General features: G+C 36.4%; 1 protein-coding gene across 1 annotated transcript; it reads right to left on the reverse strand.

Moving 5' to 3' along the window:
• On the reverse strand, nucleotides 3,013–3,570 carry LOC109127504. Its single transcript, XM_019232392.1, has one exon. It carries the CDS (start codon nucleotides 3,357–3,359, stop codon nucleotides 3,117–3,119), a length of 243 nt encoding a protein of 80 aa, XP_019087937.1. The 5' UTR covers nucleotides 3,360–3,570; the 3' UTR covers nucleotides 3,013–3,116.

Raw genomic sequence — 19,027 nt, forward strand, 5'->3', positions numbered from 1 at the left:
AAATATATTGTAGTTGAAGATCAGAGGACTTAAGAGGAGAAATCTAAGGGAATTACAACTATAATATTATGAGTGAATGTTCAAAGCCAAAGAGATTATGCTTTAGGAGTCAAGCATTAGGCTCATCTTCATCACTTAAGACTTCCAACTATAGTTTGAAAGTTATAAAAATCACATTACAAAACAATGCAAAAACTTTAATTCATGACTATCATAAAACATAATCCTTTGAAAGAGGCTAATAAATATTGACAAGACTCTGATACCAAAAAGAAAAAAAAATCATTGACATGGCTTTGTATACGGTTTCTTCAAATAGTCCTAGAGAAATTAATCTGTTAATCATCATACTGCAAGACATCATGTTTTTTAAAAAAACTTCATAAGAAATAATATTATGAAAAAAAATACTATGGGAAATGATGGGAAAAGAAAGACATATAGCAAAACATTGTTTGAAGTTTGTAAGGAATTTCATTGACACATTATTCTAAGTAATCACATTCATGGCAATAAATACAGTTATAAAGCATACTGATTGTAATTAATTTGGTCATATGCATTATTGCAACATGAACAGTTTGAACAAAAGAAAACGTCCACCTATAATGTCATAAAGGTAATTGATTGAGAGAAGTAAATGTAAATCTAAATAAACTGACCAAATAAAATGTCCCAAGTTAAAAAAATGTGTGTAGAGAATTTAGTTGTAGATTAGCAATAATATGTCTTTTTATTACACTAAAATTGGAAAAAATGACACATGTTAAAAAAAATAGAGGAGTGCCAAATGACAATTTCTCACAACTCTATTTTATTATAGTTTAATTAATATATAGTAAATATTGACATGTGAAACCGAGAAAAATAGTAGTAATAAAGTTCCGGTTGCGATAAAAAAAATAAGTGAAAAATTTATAAATCGTAAAAACAAAATAGAATAAATATATTTTTGTAAAATAGATTACTTTTTCTTTAACAAAAGTAAACTATAGAGATTTTTGCTATGAAATAATATTAAATTAAAAAACAAAAAATAATTAAATATTTGGTAGAGGAAGATAAATCTAAGAACTTCGATATAATAAATAATGTGATTTTTAACCAATTAGGTCATCAAAGAGGAATAAAGCAGGTGATAGAATTCATGATGATGTGAGAAATGAGGGACAACCAACCATAAGTAAAACATTAATACCTTCTCAAATTATGTAGTTGATGCTTCTAAATGATGCCATGTTCGTAGAAGCAGAGAGGCATGGAGAAGAAAGAAAATATATATATAACTTTTTTTATTAGTCATGTTGGGTAGAGAACGACCTATTTTTTTGGTTCTTTGATTTCTTTGCTCCATAGTTTTGTATTAAAATTGAAATGTTTGCTCCATAGTTTTGTATTAAAATTGATATGAGTTTATGTCTTATTGGATAGGGAATTGAGTTTGATTTATGTAAGTTTCTTTAACTCATAGTTTTGAATTAAATTAAAAATAAGAATATGTGTCAGCTATATAAGAAGCTAGATGTCATGTTATTAGAAAAGGCTGGAAAAAACCTTCTCATATTATATAAGATATATCAAAACCCAAACTTTTTGTTTATAGGAATCACACGATGAGTCATTGAAATTAGAGAAGAAGATATAAGGAAATGAAGAATCGACGCTTGTTGTCCACATCTTGAGAAAACGTGTCATGTCGTTGCAATGCAATTTTGCCACACTATTGGAAGAGGACTAAACCAAGACTCGGAATTGTCGCGTGAGAAGAGAACCGGTTTAGAAGAGCTGGTTTACTTTGGCTTTTAGACCTGTTGTATATAAAGCATCGTATATGTTTAGAAGATTTCATGCTTTTGTTTGTGAATGTAAAGTGGCGCATGTGTTGCTGGTGAGAGAGAGAGAGTTATGATCTAGAGATGTTCTAGAGCTCCTTTCATTAAACAATTGTATCGATTCTTCCATTTTGTTGACAAAGATCACTTCTCGTCTCTAACAAAGTGTATAGACAACATGCGCAATATATGGTTCGATCGTAGCTGTAGATTGGGTGTTTGTCCGGTCAGAGTCTATCAAGAGTTTGCAATCACCTTGGAAATTGATTTTCCTCTATCTTAGACTCCAAACCGATTGCATCAGTGTATCTATATATTGTATCTATATATTGTATGTAATACATATGAGCAAGCTTATATAAATATGTTTAATATATACAAAAATGTTATATGATTCATTCCTCTGTTTCTTGATTCCGAAGGTATGATGTAGATAATAACATGTTTTCATGCCTAGTTAATGAGAATATGAAACGTATGTTTGTTGTTGTTGTTAATCTTTTTCAAAATCCAGAAATTTAGCTCTATAGTTTCCACAAAGTCCACCATCTTTACCAGCAACATGACTCGATTGCATCTTGTTTTGGCTTGGCTTTCAATAAAACTGATCACAACTTTGGTACATTAAATTACCCGTTGAAGATTCCGTATATATATATTCAAATGTAATCTCGTCTAGTGGAATAAAATTACAACGAGAGCCTTCCAATAATAACTAAAAGATTTGACTCGTATGTAAAAATAGAATGTTATTCTTACGTACCATCTACGTCTCGTTTAACGTATTTTACTATGGAAACAGATCCATCTACGTCTCGTTTAACGTGTTTTACTATGGAAACAGATCCATCTACGTTTTCTTGTAAGCTAACATACCGATTTTTTTTGCTATGTAATTACATTGCATCCATTCAAATCTGTATTTGTTTTAATGCTGGCATGGGTAAAACACCTAAAAACCAAACTAAACTGACCAAAGTAAGCGGAAATGTGCAATCCACTTCCATATAGTTACAAACATAAGAATTAGTATACGATTAATTAAGTATAAGATAGTACATTTTTTGGGGGTCATCATCATTAAGTACAGAAGAAACCTTTGACCAAAATAATGGTACTAGTCTAATAGCAAAATTGGGAAGCTACTAAAGAACTTGGTGACATGACAGGCTATGGAGGATGCTAGAAAAGTCTCGAATTTATTGATTATTCTATTTACAAAGATTTTAGTTGGCAATAAGATCCGGTACTAAATATGAAAGATTAAATAATTAAGAAAAGGAATTAGAGGGTACAACCACAAAACAAGAAGAAGCAACAGATCGTAGTAGCGATAGCTAAAGATTCAACGATCGAGACAAAACTCCACAAAAGATCATCGATTATGGAGAGATTACCCGACAAAGACAACAATCTCATGTTCCAACCGGAGCTCAGGTAAGAAAGATTCACCTCCGGCCACCGGAATGCCCATGATGACGACAGATACGATGGTAGATCCATTAACGTCCATCGGGAAGCTGACATCACCACCTTTTTTTGTTTTTCCTCTCTTCCTTTGTAAGGCTTCTTGGTTTTATAATTTTGGGTTCTTTTTTCGTTTATACAATCTTTTCTTCTGGGTTCTAAAAATAAGAGAATTGTGTTATTTGTTTTACAAAGACAAAAATGAAAATGTATTTATTAAAATAATTGATGTGAGTCAGTGTTTATGACAAGTGGTTTTTATTTAGAGGTCATTCTTTTAATTATATTCTATGTTATAAACGTATCTAGTCGACAAAATATCTCAAGTTAGTAGGACCAGATAAAAATACTCCACAAATGATGATAATAAATGCAAATCCACTTTGATCCGTTTTGGAAATTTGGATATCCAATAACACGTTGAAAAAAGAAGAATATTATTGCGTATTTATCTTGAATTGCATATATATTCTTGAGGGATACTTTGAGAATTACAAAATAAAACCAGCAAAAAACATTTCTTTTGAAAACTAAACTCTATAAATATTAAAAAGGAAGCAATCAGCTGATACTAAAATAACAAATAAACATAAATGAAACATACACACAGAACGAGAGATTGACAAATTAAACTTATACCCAACTAAAAAAATAATTTTTATCTTCAAAACATTTATCATAAAAAAAAAAGAATTATAAAGATTTCCCTTATTTGGGCTGAAGACCATCTTTCTCAGTTAGTGTCTTTGACTACACTTGAGAAGAGAGCTTTGTGGATTATAACACGTTTTTTTTCGCGAATCACATCGGTTATTGACCTAAAAAGAGGTTATTTGCTCAAATTGGGTAAAGGTTTTATGGTTTTTTTCAAGTTCTTAAACTAGTTCGTCGGGCTTTTTCTTTATCGAGTTTGCCAAGATATTGTCGGTTATGGATAAAGCTTTGATAGCGATGTCTTTAGAAGAGGACGAGGAAGTTCCGTTTGATATGCCAGATCTGCCAGAGTATTTCTCGTCAGTGCAGAATGTTCTGAGTTTAGTGGGTAGAGTACTGAATCCAGCAAGTCAACCAATGAATCGTCTGTTGAGGAACATGCCTAGGAAATGGCAGAAAGAGGGTCAGGTAAGAGGGGTAGCGCTTACGAGTGAAAAGTTTCAGTTCATATTCGATTCAGAGTGCGATTTGGAAGAGGTCTTGAGTAAAGGAGCCCATACTTTCAATCAGTGGCCACCAGCAGTGGATAGATGGTATGAAGAGCCTCCGACTAACTATCTTCTTACTATCCCAATTTGGGTCCAGATCTGGATTCTACCATAAACTTCTATACCAAAAAAGGGATTACAACATTGGGAGAGCTGATTGGGCAGGTGGTGGAGGTGGCTTTTGATGCAGAAAAACCTCAACTTCAGGAGTATGTGAGGTTCAAAGTTATATTTGATGTTGCTAGACCTCTAAGAAGGACAAAAGTGATAAATCTACCAAAAGTAGGAAAAGCGACGGTGAGGTTCCAATATGAGCGGATCCAAAAGAGGTGTTATCATTGTCAGAGGTTATCACACGAGAAAGTCTTTTGTCCTTTGCTCTTAAAAGAAAAGGAATAGGCAGCGAGAGAGAAAAAATAGGGTAAACCAGGAGAAAAGACTAAGAAACCTCTGATAATTAAATAATATGACCCTTTATTCGGAGTGCTGAGAGAAGATCAAGTTGGGGTAGATGTATCAATGGGAAGACCAAAGATAGCACCGGATGTTCTAGAAGGGATGAGGCAGTATCTCATGGTGGCTAAGGAGTCTGAGGAGAAGCTTAGGATCAAAAAGGTTAGAAAATCCGTTAAGGAAGTGGAGAAGGATCCTATGTTGCAGCAATCAATTCTACGACTGGAACCTATGCCTTTGATGCACCAAGGCATAAACAAAAACAAAGGTATAGTGTTTAATTATGAGGAGGCAGGGACTAACTTGGAAAAATAAGCAAGAGAGAGTAGTGAGCCAAAACGAGATGGGTTTCAGTTCATGGGGGATGCGAGAAAGTCGGGGAGGATGGAGCTGAATGTTATCCCATCTTTCGAAGACTCAAGGAATTTCCTAGCTCTATCTCAGCCGTTTCAGGTTAATCCGACGGTTTTTGGACCTGGTCTCTTTGAGACAGGGTCTGGTTCTACCGGAATTAAGCCTAAGCAGTTGAAGGCAAGAAAAAGACCTTCCAAAATTTACCGGAAAGCCAAGCCTTTGGATTTGGTAATGATAGATACTTCCCAAACAAGGAAGGGTGGATTAATGATTGGTGTAAAGGAGAAACGAAAAACAGTCAATGAGGGTCCAAGCGCTGCAAAGTCTACCAAGCTAAACCTCTTAAAGGTAGTCCCGGATGAGGGATTGCCCAATGAGCAGTGAGCATAGTCAGCTGGAATTGCCAAGGATTGGGACGGTCTCAAGACTTGGCAATTCACCGTCTCAAGGAAATACGTAAAAAACTTTTCCATGAGATGTTGTTTGTGATGGAAACAATGCACAGTAGGGACGTTTTAGTAGATGTACATGTGTGGCTTGGTTATGATAGAGTGTTCACAGTGGAACCAGTGGGTAAGAGTGGCGAGTTGGCTTTGTTTATAAAAAGTGGGGATGAGGTGATTTTAAGTATGTAGATAAGAATCTAATGGATATGCAAGTCCAGCGGGGTGTCTTTTTTTTTTTTTTTTNCCGGAAAGCCAAGCCTTTGGATTTGGTAATGATAGATACTTCCCAAACAAGGAAGGGTGGATTAATGATTGGTGTAAAGGAGAAACGAAAAACAGTCAATGAGGGTCCAAGCGCTGCAAAGTCTACCAAGCTAAACCTCTTAAAGGTAGTCCCGGATGAGGGATTGCCCAATGAGCAGTGAGCATAGTCAGCTGGAATTGCCAAGGATTGGGACGGTCTCAAGACTTGGCAATTCACCGTCTCAAGGAAATACGTAAAAAACTTTTCCATGAGATGTTGTTTGTGATGGAAACAATGCACAGTAGGGACGTTTTAGTAGATGTACATGTGTGGCTTGGTTATGATAGAGTGTTCACAGTGGAACCAGTGGGTAAGAGTGGCGAGTTGGCTTTGTTTATAAAAAGTGGGGATGAGGTGATTTTAAGTATGTAGATAAGAATCTAATGGATATGCAAGTCCAGCGGGTTTTTTTTTTTTTTTTGTGTCATGTGTATATGGGGACCCGATGTTTAAGAATAGAAAAGAAAACTGGGAAAGGCTTTACAGGATTGGGGTAGGACGAAAGGAGAGTTGGTGTATGGTGGGAGATTTTAATGACATACTGCATAATGGGGAAAAGATTGGTGGGCCTCGTAGATGTGAAACTATGTTCAAACCGTTTGCAGATATGCTCGAAACATGTGATATGATGGAATTGTCAAGTAAAGGGAATGGATTTACTTGGGCGGGTAAACGGTATGATATGTGGATCCAGAGTCGTTTAGATAGGGCGTTTGGGAGCAAAGAATGGTTTGCTCAATTCCATGCAGCTGACCAAGCGTTTATGGATTTCAGAGGATCAGATCATCGGCCTGTGCTGATTAAGTTGATGGACTTTTAAGAGGAGTATAGAGGTCAGTTCAGATTTGATAGAAGATTTTTATACAAGGCTAATGTGAAGGAAGCTATTGCTCAAGCTTGGGGAAATGGAGAAGAGTTAAATGGAAGTAGTGCTTCACAAAGGCTCAGGTGGTGTAGAAAAGCTTTAAGTGGGTGGAAGAAGAAAAATACACTTAATGCTCAAGAGACAATACATCAGATCGAAACGCCTTAGAAAGCTAGCAATCATCGGTTTTCCCAAGGAGTATGGTGGTGCATAGCCTAAAACGGGAACTGGTGGTGGCATACAGAGAAGAGGAGATATTCTGGAGAAAAAGAAGTAGATTCAAATGGCTGAAAAGTGGAGACAAGAATTCCAAATATTTACATGCTGAAGTGAGAAATAATAGAACAAGGTTGAGAATTGAATTCTTATTAGATAAGAATGGTTTTCAATAGAGGTCAGAGGCGGCCAAAGGAGGAGTCGCGATAGATTACTTTCAGAACCTGTTTACTTCATCTAATCCGACCCCTTATGCGACTTGGTTTGCTGGTTTGCACAGGAGAGTGTCTGAAGAAATGAATGAAAGTTTGATTAGAGAAGTATCTGCAGAAGAAATAAAAGAAGCTGTATTCGCAATTAATCCAGAAAAGGCTCCAAGACCAGATGGAATGTCAGCACTTTTCTTCCAACATTACAGGGAGATAGTTGGAAACCAAGTAGTAAAAGAAGTGTCTCTGTTTTTCGAAGAAGGGGGTTTCCCACAAGAATGGAACTTCACCCATTTGTATCTTCTCCCAAAGATCCCTCATCCGTCACTAATGAAGGATCTCAGACCAATAAGTTTATGTTCAGTGCTGTACAAGATAATATCCAAAATCATGTTGAAGAGACTTCAACCAATGCTGCCTAGGGTTATATCAGAGACTCAAACCGCTTTTGTTCCTGAATGGTTAATATCTGATAATATATTGGTGGCACATGAGATAGTCCATAGTCTACATGTTACTCCAGGGGTTGCGGAAGGGTATATGACCATTAAAACTGATATGTCGAAGGCCTACGACAGAGTTAAATGGAGCTATCTCAGAGATTTATTGTTAGTAATGGGTTTTCATATCAAATGGGTGGATTGGGTGATGTTTTGTGTGTCAACGGTAACCTTTTCAGTGCTAATTAACGACCAACCACATGGTTTGATCAAGCCACAAAGAGGTTTAAGGCAAGGGGATCCTCTCTCCTCATTTCTGTTTGTGCTTTGTACGGAAGGGTTAACGCATCTGCTAAATGTAGCGCAAAGGGAAGGAAGGATATCTGGCATTCAACTACATGAAGAAGGTCCCTCGATTCATCACCTTCTGTTTGCTGATGATAGCCTGTTTATTTGTAAGGCTAATTCAGAGCAAGCAACAATGTTGTTAGCTATTTTAACAACATATGGAAAGGTAACAGGCCAAGAGATTAATCCAGCTAAGTCTGCTATTACTTTTGGGTCCAAAGTCCCGGCGGTGGTTAAATTGGAGATTCAAGGTACACTTGGAATAGCGAATGAAGGAGGAGTAGGAAAATATTTAGGATTACCCGAGTGTTTCAGCGGATCAAAGGTGGACATGCTAAGCTAAATAAAAGACAGACTAAATTCCAAGGTTTCGAGCTGGCATGCAAAAACACTGTCCATGGGAGTAAAGGAAGTCATGATCAAGTCTTTGGCATTGACAATGCCGTTATTTTCTATGTCCTGTTTTAAATTGTCGAATTCTATGTGTGCAAACATTTCTAGTGCGATAGCAAATTATTGGTGGAATTCTAGTGAAGCACATCAGAAAATTCATTGGATTATCTGGGAAAAGTTGTGTGTGCCTAAAGAGTGGGGGGAATGGGGTTTAGAGACATTGGTCTTTTTAACCAGGCTTTGTTGGCTAAGCAAGCGTGGAGGTTGCTTCAGTCTCCACAAAGTTTGTTTGCCAAAGTATTAAAGTCGAGATACTATCCAAATTCGATTTTTTTAGAAGCATGACTGGGGAAGAGACCTTCTTTCGGGTGGCGAAGTATCCTTTTTGGAAGGGAGCTCCTGAAAAAAGGCTTACAAATCAGAGTTGGGAATGGTTGTTCGCTAAAGGTCTGGATGGATCCGTGGGTGAATGATGGAGTTATGAGACCGCCGTGGATAAAAAAACTCTCTGATAGATATTAACCTAAACGTGAAAGAGCTTATTGATGTTGGGAGGAGAGATTGGGATGACCAGAAATTAGAATACCATTTCTTGCCTATCGACATAGTCAAGATCAAAAGGAATAAACAAGTAGTGGATAAGGAGGACTTTGTTGTGGAAATTCAACAAGAGTGGCGATATCTCTGTCAAGTCACCCTACTGGTTAGCTGGAAAGATAAATAGGCAAGAGTTATACCAAGAAGTCGATGTCCTGAAGATGTATTGGTCTGTCTGAAGTAGTGTCTGTGTGATACAAGAAGTGATACATGATTGTTGTTGTGTCTGTGTGTGAGAAGTTTCTAGAAAATTTGAGAAGGCAATATTGAAGGACGGCTTGAGGATAAATTGAAGAGGAAAACTACTATTTCTTTGGTTAATTAAATTGGAGTTTTACAAGGAAAAGGAAAATAGCAAAAAGGAAAAAGGTAGTTTCTTATGAAATTTGGAAATCTTCTCCTATGGTGGTTAGGAAGTCTTGATGGGTATATAAGTAGGTGTTGGGCACGTCCTAGAGAGTTAAGAGAGCTGAGACATAAAGAATAAAATCCTAGAGAGCTTTCTATGGTGATTAGGAAGTCTTGATGGGTATATAAGGAGGTGTTGGGCACGTCCTAGAGAGTTAAGAAAGCTGAGACATAAAGAATAAAATCCTACAAAGCTTTCTCATTGTGTGCGGCTTAGTTTCGCGGTTTGGTGCTTGTGTTGTTCTAGCTTCTTTGTTCGTCGGTGTGACGTGTGTGTGAAGGTTGCTCAAGAGAGTTGAAAATCTGAAGTCTAGGCTTAGGGGGAGTTTAGCCCAAGGTTAGGTTATCTTGGTTTAAATCTAGGCTTGGTGTTAGTCTAGTCAAAGGGTAGAGAATTATCCTTAAGATTTCATGTTATAGAAAGGAGCGGTGAATTAAGAGGGTTGTGCTTGATTTACGCGTTTGCGAATAAATTGTATTTACTTTCTTGTTCTAGTGGAATCGAAATCTGGACGTGGTCCCGAGGAGTAGGAAAAACCGAACCTCGTTAACAAAGCTCTTGTGTTATTTACTTTCTGCACTTTATTATTTGCACCTCATCTGCATTTACATGCTCTTGTATGGGCACTTTCGGATTATCCATCCCCTGAGACTGGTTTTGATAAAGGAATGGTTTATTCAAATATGTATCATTTGATGGTTAATAGAGAAAATAAGCAGTGGTCCATTCCCTTGAGAAAGAGTATTCCATGTATCATCTGGAGGATATGGAAAAATAGAAACGCTTTTTGTTTTGAAGGGAAACGGTTCCATCCTCTACATTCAGTGCAAAAAATAAGAGAGGATATTGAGGAGTGGTTCACGGCACAGAGATTGGATCCCAATGGTGAAGAGTGGAGGAGATACCCGGGATACAAAGGAATGTACGAGAGGTGGGATCGGATGAGTCTAGAGTGGTTTTAAAGGATAGGTGGAGTCCACCGAAGAGGTTATGGTTAAAATGCTATGTAGGTGTGTCTTGGTTGCGAAGAAACTTACTTGCAGGGGGTGCTTGGGTGTTGAGAGACGAAAATGGAATTGTAGTGTTACACAGTCGCAGAGCCTTTTCAAACGTCCAAACAAAGAAGAAAGCCAGTTTTCTAGTTACCGATGGGCGATGGAAAGTATGGTTAGCCATAGATGTGTAAATGTTACAATTGCGGTGGAGAAGAAGCTGATGGTGAATTGTGTGTTACGACCGAGAGCTTGGCCATCCTTCTATTATGAATCAAGCGAACTGGTAAGATTTCTGAGGTTTTTGTGCAGTGGAAATTGGAAGTGGAGCGTCCAAAAGCTAGTAGAGGAGCTCAAAAGCGTCACAAGTGAGTGTATGCTACATTCGTATGTAGCGCGTAGCCATCCTTCATGGCTGAATCAAGTGTTCGCTGATGAGAGGGTTTCATCCTCTGGGTAGCTTTCTTTTGGGCGAGGTCGGTACATGAGTAAAGCTTTTTTTTGTAAATTTCAGGTTCTCTTAACTGAAACAGAGTAGTCATTAGTTGGTAGGCTAACTTAGCAATCATCATATTTTGGGAGAGGGTGGAGTATAAGGTATAAGCTTGTATAAACTTTCCAACAAATCAGTAACATATATAAATATATAAAATCAGTTGATAAGAAAAAAAAATCTTCAAAAAAGACTTAAATATATATATCAAAAGCCTTGTTTTAGAAATCGCTAAGCGCTAGTCGTGCGGTCGGGTGGGCCTAGCGTCTAGCGAGAAAATCGGAGATTAAACGGGGATTAATCGGAGACTAGTTTTTGGGTTATTTTATTAAATTAATAGTAAATTAAAAATATATAGTACTAAATATAGGTACAATTATGTTTATGTGAAAAGAAAACTATCAAATAAATTATAAAGCTATAGTATTGTCTTTAAAATAACGGTAAAAACATAAAAACGTAATATTAAGAAAAAAATAATATTTTAATTAAAAGTTTGTATATTAGTTATTGTAAAACATCATAAACTCTTAATTTAAATGTCTAAATAACAGAAATATATATATTTGATTTATATTTGGCACTAAAAATAATCGGTATATACAAAATTATGTGGGAATTAATCGGATTAAACGGTATAATCGGATAATGGATGCTAGGCGGGGATTAATCATTAATCGAGGCGGAGATGGTGGATCTAACGATTTTACGAGGCATAATCGGTGCTAGGCGGGAATTTTTAAACCAGGGATCAAAAATGGTCACGGCTAGAGTGATTATTAATCGAATCTTCTTTTAAGTATACCAAAGCGTATAAAAATAACATAACTCCTATGTTAAATTTCATAACTCACCAAAATAAAACCAGTCATAGTTTTTCACACTTTCTTCAATATACAATAATATTATAGATAAGGTGCTAAAGGAGAATTCACTCTACTAAAATATGAAATAAATATCCGCTATGTTTCATAGTTTTACATTCATAAAATTATATATAAAATTGGAAACAATTTGATGAAAAAAAAAAAAAGAAACAAAAATAAGTTAAACTTAGAAGTATGTCTAGATGTAAGCAAAATAATTTGGTTAGTACGAACGAACTACCAAGTAGATCTTTCTTCTTTTGTACTATTTTAAATAAATTTTTACTATTTTGTTGCAATATTTAGAAACATTAATAAGTTAAATAAGTTAAACATTGAAAATATATAAATCCTACAAAAAAATTTGCCATTTGTCACCCAACTGTTTATAAGAAAAGACGTTATAAAAAAAAAAAGAAAAAAACTCTTTTCTTAGCAAAGTTCTCCTTAGTCGTTGTCCAAACTTTCAGATCTCCGTTTGCCCTTTCCGGTGACCGGTGCTCTTCGCCGTAACTGTGAGAGGGCCTTTGTTTCTCTGTGTTTTGTTTAATTGCTGTTTTTTTCTTTGTTAGATCTGGTAGTTTGATGGGGGTGTTAGTGAGTTAAACTTTAGATGGTCTTCACTGAGGCTTGGTCGGCGTTGGTTGGAGTGTTGGTCTTCGTCCCCTAGCTGTTTTAGGAGAAGTCTCCTTTGGTGCTTCTCGTTTCTGTGGCCATGGGCTTTTGTGGTCTTCTGATTCTGATTGAGTAAGCTAATTCTCCTATCTTTCTCCTCCGTCTCTTAGCTTGGTTTAGATGTTTAGTTTCGGTTGCGGTGGTGTTGTGATAAGATTGAAGGTGAGATCTCTTTTCTCTTATCTCTTCCCAATCCACAATACAATCTCAAACCCTAATTGATACGCTTGGAGTTATAGTTCTCCAATCTCATCACCTAAGAACAGAGCCATACTCTCTAACAAACTCACAATGTTGATCACGCAGGATAATGTTCACAATCCTATTATAATTCTAATTATACTTTAAATTCTTCTCTTTAGCTTCTGTCGCGTGCCTCTATATTTCCCAAATTACTCTCTTTTCAATATCCCCCCCCCCCATTTAAACAAGCTTGTCCTCAAGCTTGTGTCTTAGCATTTTGGTACAAGTGAAGAAATAAGAATGGAAGCAACATCATAGAGATTTCCAAAGCATGAGGGAAGGACAATCAAACTACAGCCAGCTGCAAATAAGTCAGCACTTGCAGAACTTATTGAACCCGTTCTTCTCTCAAGTCTTTTGTAAAATCTTCTCACATACAACATGTAATACAGTTTCTGCAATAAACCCATGATTAGTGTCATGCAACATTCTCCAATGTGGCCACACTTGAGTGGCAATGTCTGTTTCATAGTCACTTCCATTTCTATCCCACTGCTCTTAGTTTTGTACTTGGAATGCCAAGTTTTGACCAATTTTGGCTTCTTCAACCAGAGATATATCTGTAATATATGCTTCGACACTGTAGTTGTCAATCCCAACCATAAAAGCCCTGAAACTGACTGGATCTCCTCAGCCTTGCTCTTCCAACAATGCCACACTGAAAAATAAAGTTTCTTGTGACACTTAAGCATACAAAACTTAGTGCAGATGCATGATATGTGTATATTTTACACTCTTTCATCATGCGTTAATTTCTCATTCATTATGTTCTCTTAACTCATTGTTTTGCATTGTTTTTAGTCTCTTTTGCATAATATGCATATTTAGGTAGTCTTTGCATTGGTTTTGCATGCATCTTGCATATTGGAGTTATTTTAGGTATTTTAGGAGATGTCCAAACCATCAAGAACAAACAGGAAGCAAGAGAGCAGTCCAGCGACTCGATCTACACTACCCAGCGTGACCCAACCTTCCACGTCTTTGATCGAGTCTAGTGAAGATTTTATTTTGGGATTCAGCCTTCGACCTCTTCATCAAAGTTTTAGATAATTGAGTCACATTTCAAATCCCGTTGATTTCAAGCCAATCGAAGGCGTGGTTCAATTGTTATCACCGTTTTAGCGAATGCACGTACGTTCTGAATTCCGACTCGACCTGCACACAAAGAAGAGCTCTCACTCGATCGGACATGTTAGCAGCGATTCAACCAAGACGTCCCAGCAGGGCTCATGAACACCCTCAAGACGCGACTCGATTAGCAGCTCCCAGACGACACATTTCAAGCTGCCTCTCGATCAATGTTTTCAAGCTGCCACTCGATCAACGATATCGAGCCGTCATTCGATCACACGTCCTAGATTCCGACTGGATCAACACTCTCACGCTACTCCATCGACGCTCTTAAACCGACGTTCTGGTTTTGTTCTGAAGACGCATCCGAGAAGGGTTCCTGAACCGCCTTTCTATTTTGTCATTTTATGTTTTAGGGTTTTCTATGTTTTACTCTAAATAGACTCTTACGCCTTTACCCAAGGGAAATAGTTTTTATCCTAGGGTTTTTAGGCAGCCACCAAAACGTTTCTAAGTTTGTAATCAAGATATCACTTAATCCTTTTAGTTTTTGCAATTGAATTTTTCTGCAAAATTGTTTATCTCATCTTTATCTATCTAGTCATGCTTAATTCTGTGTTTTCTGGATTTTCTGGGTTTTTGATGATGACTGTTCTTGAGTAGTGAAATAGGGTTCTTGAGGATGGGATAGATCAGGTGGAGAATTTTAGTCTAATAGGATGCCTAAGCTTAAATTGTTTGATTTCCCTTCTGGATTAGTGTTCTTACTGCTAATTTCTTACTGATCATTTGGGATTAGATCTTAAGCATCTCACCACCCAAAAGGTGTTCCATGGGATGCTTGAACAAACTAATACCAGAGATTTGCATTCCTAGTCTAAGAGATTGGATGTCTAGGGTGTTTATTGACGTGAATGAACTTGTTTGTCATGCCAGCTTAATCATGTTTCTCTAGCGAGAGTTAGGTTTGGAAGTGATTGAGTCTAAGTAGCTTTTATCAAGAGATTGAATTAGCTAAGTTGTGATGTTCGTTGTCTAGGGATAGCTTGATTGTGTTCTGTTAGGCGTTCTAGGTAGATTAAGAGACTCCACCGAAATCAATAACCCCATCCTAAAGGCCTCTACTTATCTGATTGTTTATACATCTTTAAGCTTGTTCTTTGTTTTAGTTGCAATAGGTTGCTCATTTGTCTCTGCTCGTTTAGCTTGTTTTTGCTCTCTTCTGTTATTGCATTTTAGCTCTTGTTCTGCAAACTCGTTTTGTTCTTGCATCTCGTTCACTCTAGGTTGTTAGACAAAAACTCATTTTGAATTTGGCTTAACTTGTGACTGCTTGATTGCATCTCGATTGTTAGTAAAGTTTCCCATTTAGATTGACACATTATGTACTACAACTGCATTAGGTTAACTGAGACCTGCTAGGAGGCACAAAATTCTCAGTATCAATGCACCTCACCTGGAAGCTAAATACACACACAACCTACATCCTCTCACTCTTAGTTTCTCCAGATTTATATACTGCAAATGGAGTAAGATGCATAATATGAATGTCTCTTTTCATGATCCGCTCAAGTTGCCTTTCAAGCATATAATTCGACCTATTCTCCATGTCAAGATCATGAATCTTATGCGATGTAGGTACAAATTTGGTGACTTTGATAGCAGAAGTGGCCAAATGTCGTAGAAGTGCTTCTGATTTAGAGACAGTAGCTTTAATATCAGATTGCAACACGACCCTATCATCTTCAGAAAATGTGTCACCCAACTGTTCCAATACCAGTTTATCTTCCTCCGTATAAATAATTTCCCTTATAAGTGGAGCTGGAAACGTTTGGTGTATGGTAAGCACTATGTTTCTATGCTTTCTTGCAGTAGCTTCTCCAAAGCTACCAAACCGTCCATGCTTCCTTTTGTACTTAAACATCCATGATTTATGAGACAAATTCAACTTTTTAATTATGTTGATTTAATTAGTTCCTTCTCTCACACAATATGTCGAACACATGATGTATACTTTGATTGCCATTGACACATTCAAGACTCTATGAACTATTGAACCTCATAATAGTAGATGGCCAACTCTCAAGAACACTTGGATATACATTTAGAATCCTAAGGTTAGGTTCCAACTTCGGGATTGTTACCTGAAGATGTGAAAACGCTACAAGCTGATGAGATACTTGTGGAATCGATTCCAGTTGATTACCCTCTCTAGTATAGATGGCTTTCTTCTCCTGGTTCATGTTCTTGACCACATTTTCTAGATTGACTAACACAGAATTGGCTTCCACTTCCTTTAGATCATCGTTTTGCAATTTCTCAGAATCATAATCGATTAACCGAGGGCTAATCTATGTCACGACGTCGTTCATGTTTCAATTCCAGTTTAACGCATCTTGTGATTGCGCTACGTTCGACGGTTGCAACGTGTTATTCCCCAAACACAAATCCACTTCTTTCTTCGATTCTTTCTTCTGCTCTAAGATTTCAATCTGTTTCTCTTCTCTAAGCTCTTGAATGACTTATGATTTTGTCATCTCTGTCACCAAATCGCAACACCAAGGATAATTCCATCATTCCCCAACTGTAATAAAATCCCCATACTCTTAATCGCCGTTGAAACCACGAGAGAGCTTCACCTTCGAGAAGACTCTGCGCAAGATTCAGGTTCTCATCTCCCATGAAAGCCTCCTGAATAAAGAAATCCTCTATCCATGAAAGCCATGGTGCCAATTCACCGACAACACCAACAAAGATGGGAAATCCCTCAAGACACATTGTGATTAAAATCCCAAATTGTTTGAAAACCTAACTTTATTCAGTGTTTGATTCGATCGCAGATCACTAGCGCACCATTTGATAAGATTGAAGGTGAGATCTCTTCTCTCTTATCTCTTCCCAATCCACAATACAATCTCAAACCCTAATTGATAAGCTTGGAGTTATAGTTCTCCAATCTCATCACCTAAGAACAGAGCCATACGCTCTAACAAACTCACAATGTTGATCATGCAGGATAATATTCACAATCATACTCTAATTCTATTTATACTCGAAATTCTTCTCTTTAGCTTCTGTCACATGCCTCTGTATCTCCCAAATTGCTCTCTTATCATGTTGGCCTTCGATTGGGGAGTATTTGTTTGGTTCGTGTTCAGACTTTTTGATTGTGTTGAGGAAGCAGTTTGAGCAGCCTTATCTGTGAAGGACTCTGATTACAAGTAAATATGATGATGCCGAATCATAGATCAACGGTTGGTTTGAAAAATAAATGTCATTATCGTTTGCTTTTTCATGTCTCAGATGTTGTAGTTGCTCTTGTTCTTATCTTCGTTTACTTGGCGGGTTATGTTTTCCTTGTTCTCGAGAGATTGACTCTCATTGTGATAGGAGGAGGTAGATGTTATCTACGAGTTGTCTGTGGGCATTCGTGATAATTCGCAGGTGTTTCAGGAGAAGAAGTTTCTCTTTTAGTTTTGGTGCTATCAGTTTCTAACGTTTGCCTAGTTACTTCTGCTTTTAGGTTGAAGAGTCGTCCTCTTTCAATTCTGGTCTTGATATTATATGCTTTGCATTTCTAGTTTTCTTTATCTCATTTCGATAAAGCTTAGCTTTCGGGAAATTTCTTTTTCTGATAGCTTAGTTTCCTTCTTTTGGGCTGTAAATTCTGGGAATATTATTGTTTTTCACTGGGATAAATTTTAATTCACAATATATCTTTTTATATTTTATAATATTTTTTTTTGTGAGGACGAAAGTTAGATACTTGTTGATGTTTTGGTCCCATATTCGTCCGAACGTGTTTTACGTTTCCTTTGGCTCTTCTTGTGGGCGTTCCACTATTTTTGCTTTGGTGGCTGATTATCATTAGTGATCATTGTGTTTTGTTGGTACTACTACTACTCCCTACTAGTCTACTACAACCAGCGAAAAACCAAATTCCAATCGAAATGAAATACTGTATTTAGGATAAATTAATGCATTTAGGAGTAGACCTTAACTTCCAATTATGTTTTGGGATATACGGTGCTTATTTTTTTTTTCCTGTACAAATTTTCTCTTAAAATTTCTTTAAGCTGAATTACCAACATTTTAACTTTTATTAACTAGTAGAAAGTAAAGAGAATGTGATGTATTTGATTCGGATTGAATTTTGAGCAACATCTTGAGATAATAACGAATTGTGTATATGATTTCTGATTCCAAGCAAAGATCTTCTAAATCTCACTTAGTGTTGAATATTCTTTTATGGACCAAATTGAAGCATATCAGCAGTGCCCGCTCCAGGTTTTTAGGGCCCTTGGGCAATTTTTTTTTATAAATAAAATGTCATATTTGTTTTTAACCTCTATTATATATTGAAAAATATGGATTTCATTTTGATAATTTATAAACACTTAACAATATTATAAAAAATTATTTTTCGTTCTATTGTTAGAGTCAGTTGAAATAATTATGGAAAGTTAAAATATTTTTTTAGTTATTGACTCATCAAAATAAATCCTTATAACATATTATTTTTTTTTATAAATTTTGTTTTTGCCTCTTTTATCTTACATATTTTTTTGTGTCTCTTTATTTTGCATTAATTTCTTTTGTGCACTTTTATCTTGCATTATTTTGTTTTGTGCTCCTTTATTTTGCATTTTTTTGTACCTCTTTATCTTACATTATTATTATTTTTGTGTCCCTTTTATCTTATAATTTTTTTTATATATAAAAGAAAAATTATTTACCTCTTAAATCTTTGAATCCAGGGTGGTCCAGTTCCCCAATTAAGACGGCACTGCATATCAGTTTACCAAATTCTCGTTCCAAAAAAAAATATAGTTAATGCGTACGTAGACTCTTATTTTATTTTATTTTTTTTGGAACGAGAATTTAGTAAACTGTTCCATCTACTAAGCTCCATCGATTGGCCAATCCATCGTGCTTATTCTTTGATTCTCGTTCCCCAATCGATGGAGCTTTGTAGATTTAGATACCAAACCTAAACTGTAAAGCCAGTGAACTAGACTTAGGGAGCAAAGCCTCATTTCCAAGGATTTGAATTTTCAGGGAATAGGTTTTATCTTTGGAACTCAAAATTTGTCTTGATCATCTTTTAAATTTGGTCTTTGTTAAAGCCCAATAAATTTATGTTTTAGTTCAT

This window comes from Camelina sativa, chromosome 11 (genome assembly GCF_000633955.1).
Source record: "Camelina sativa cultivar DH55 chromosome 11, Cs, whole genome shotgun sequence".
In the NCBI taxonomy this organism is placed as follows: domain Eukaryota; kingdom Viridiplantae; phylum Streptophyta; class Magnoliopsida; order Brassicales; family Brassicaceae; genus Camelina; species Camelina sativa.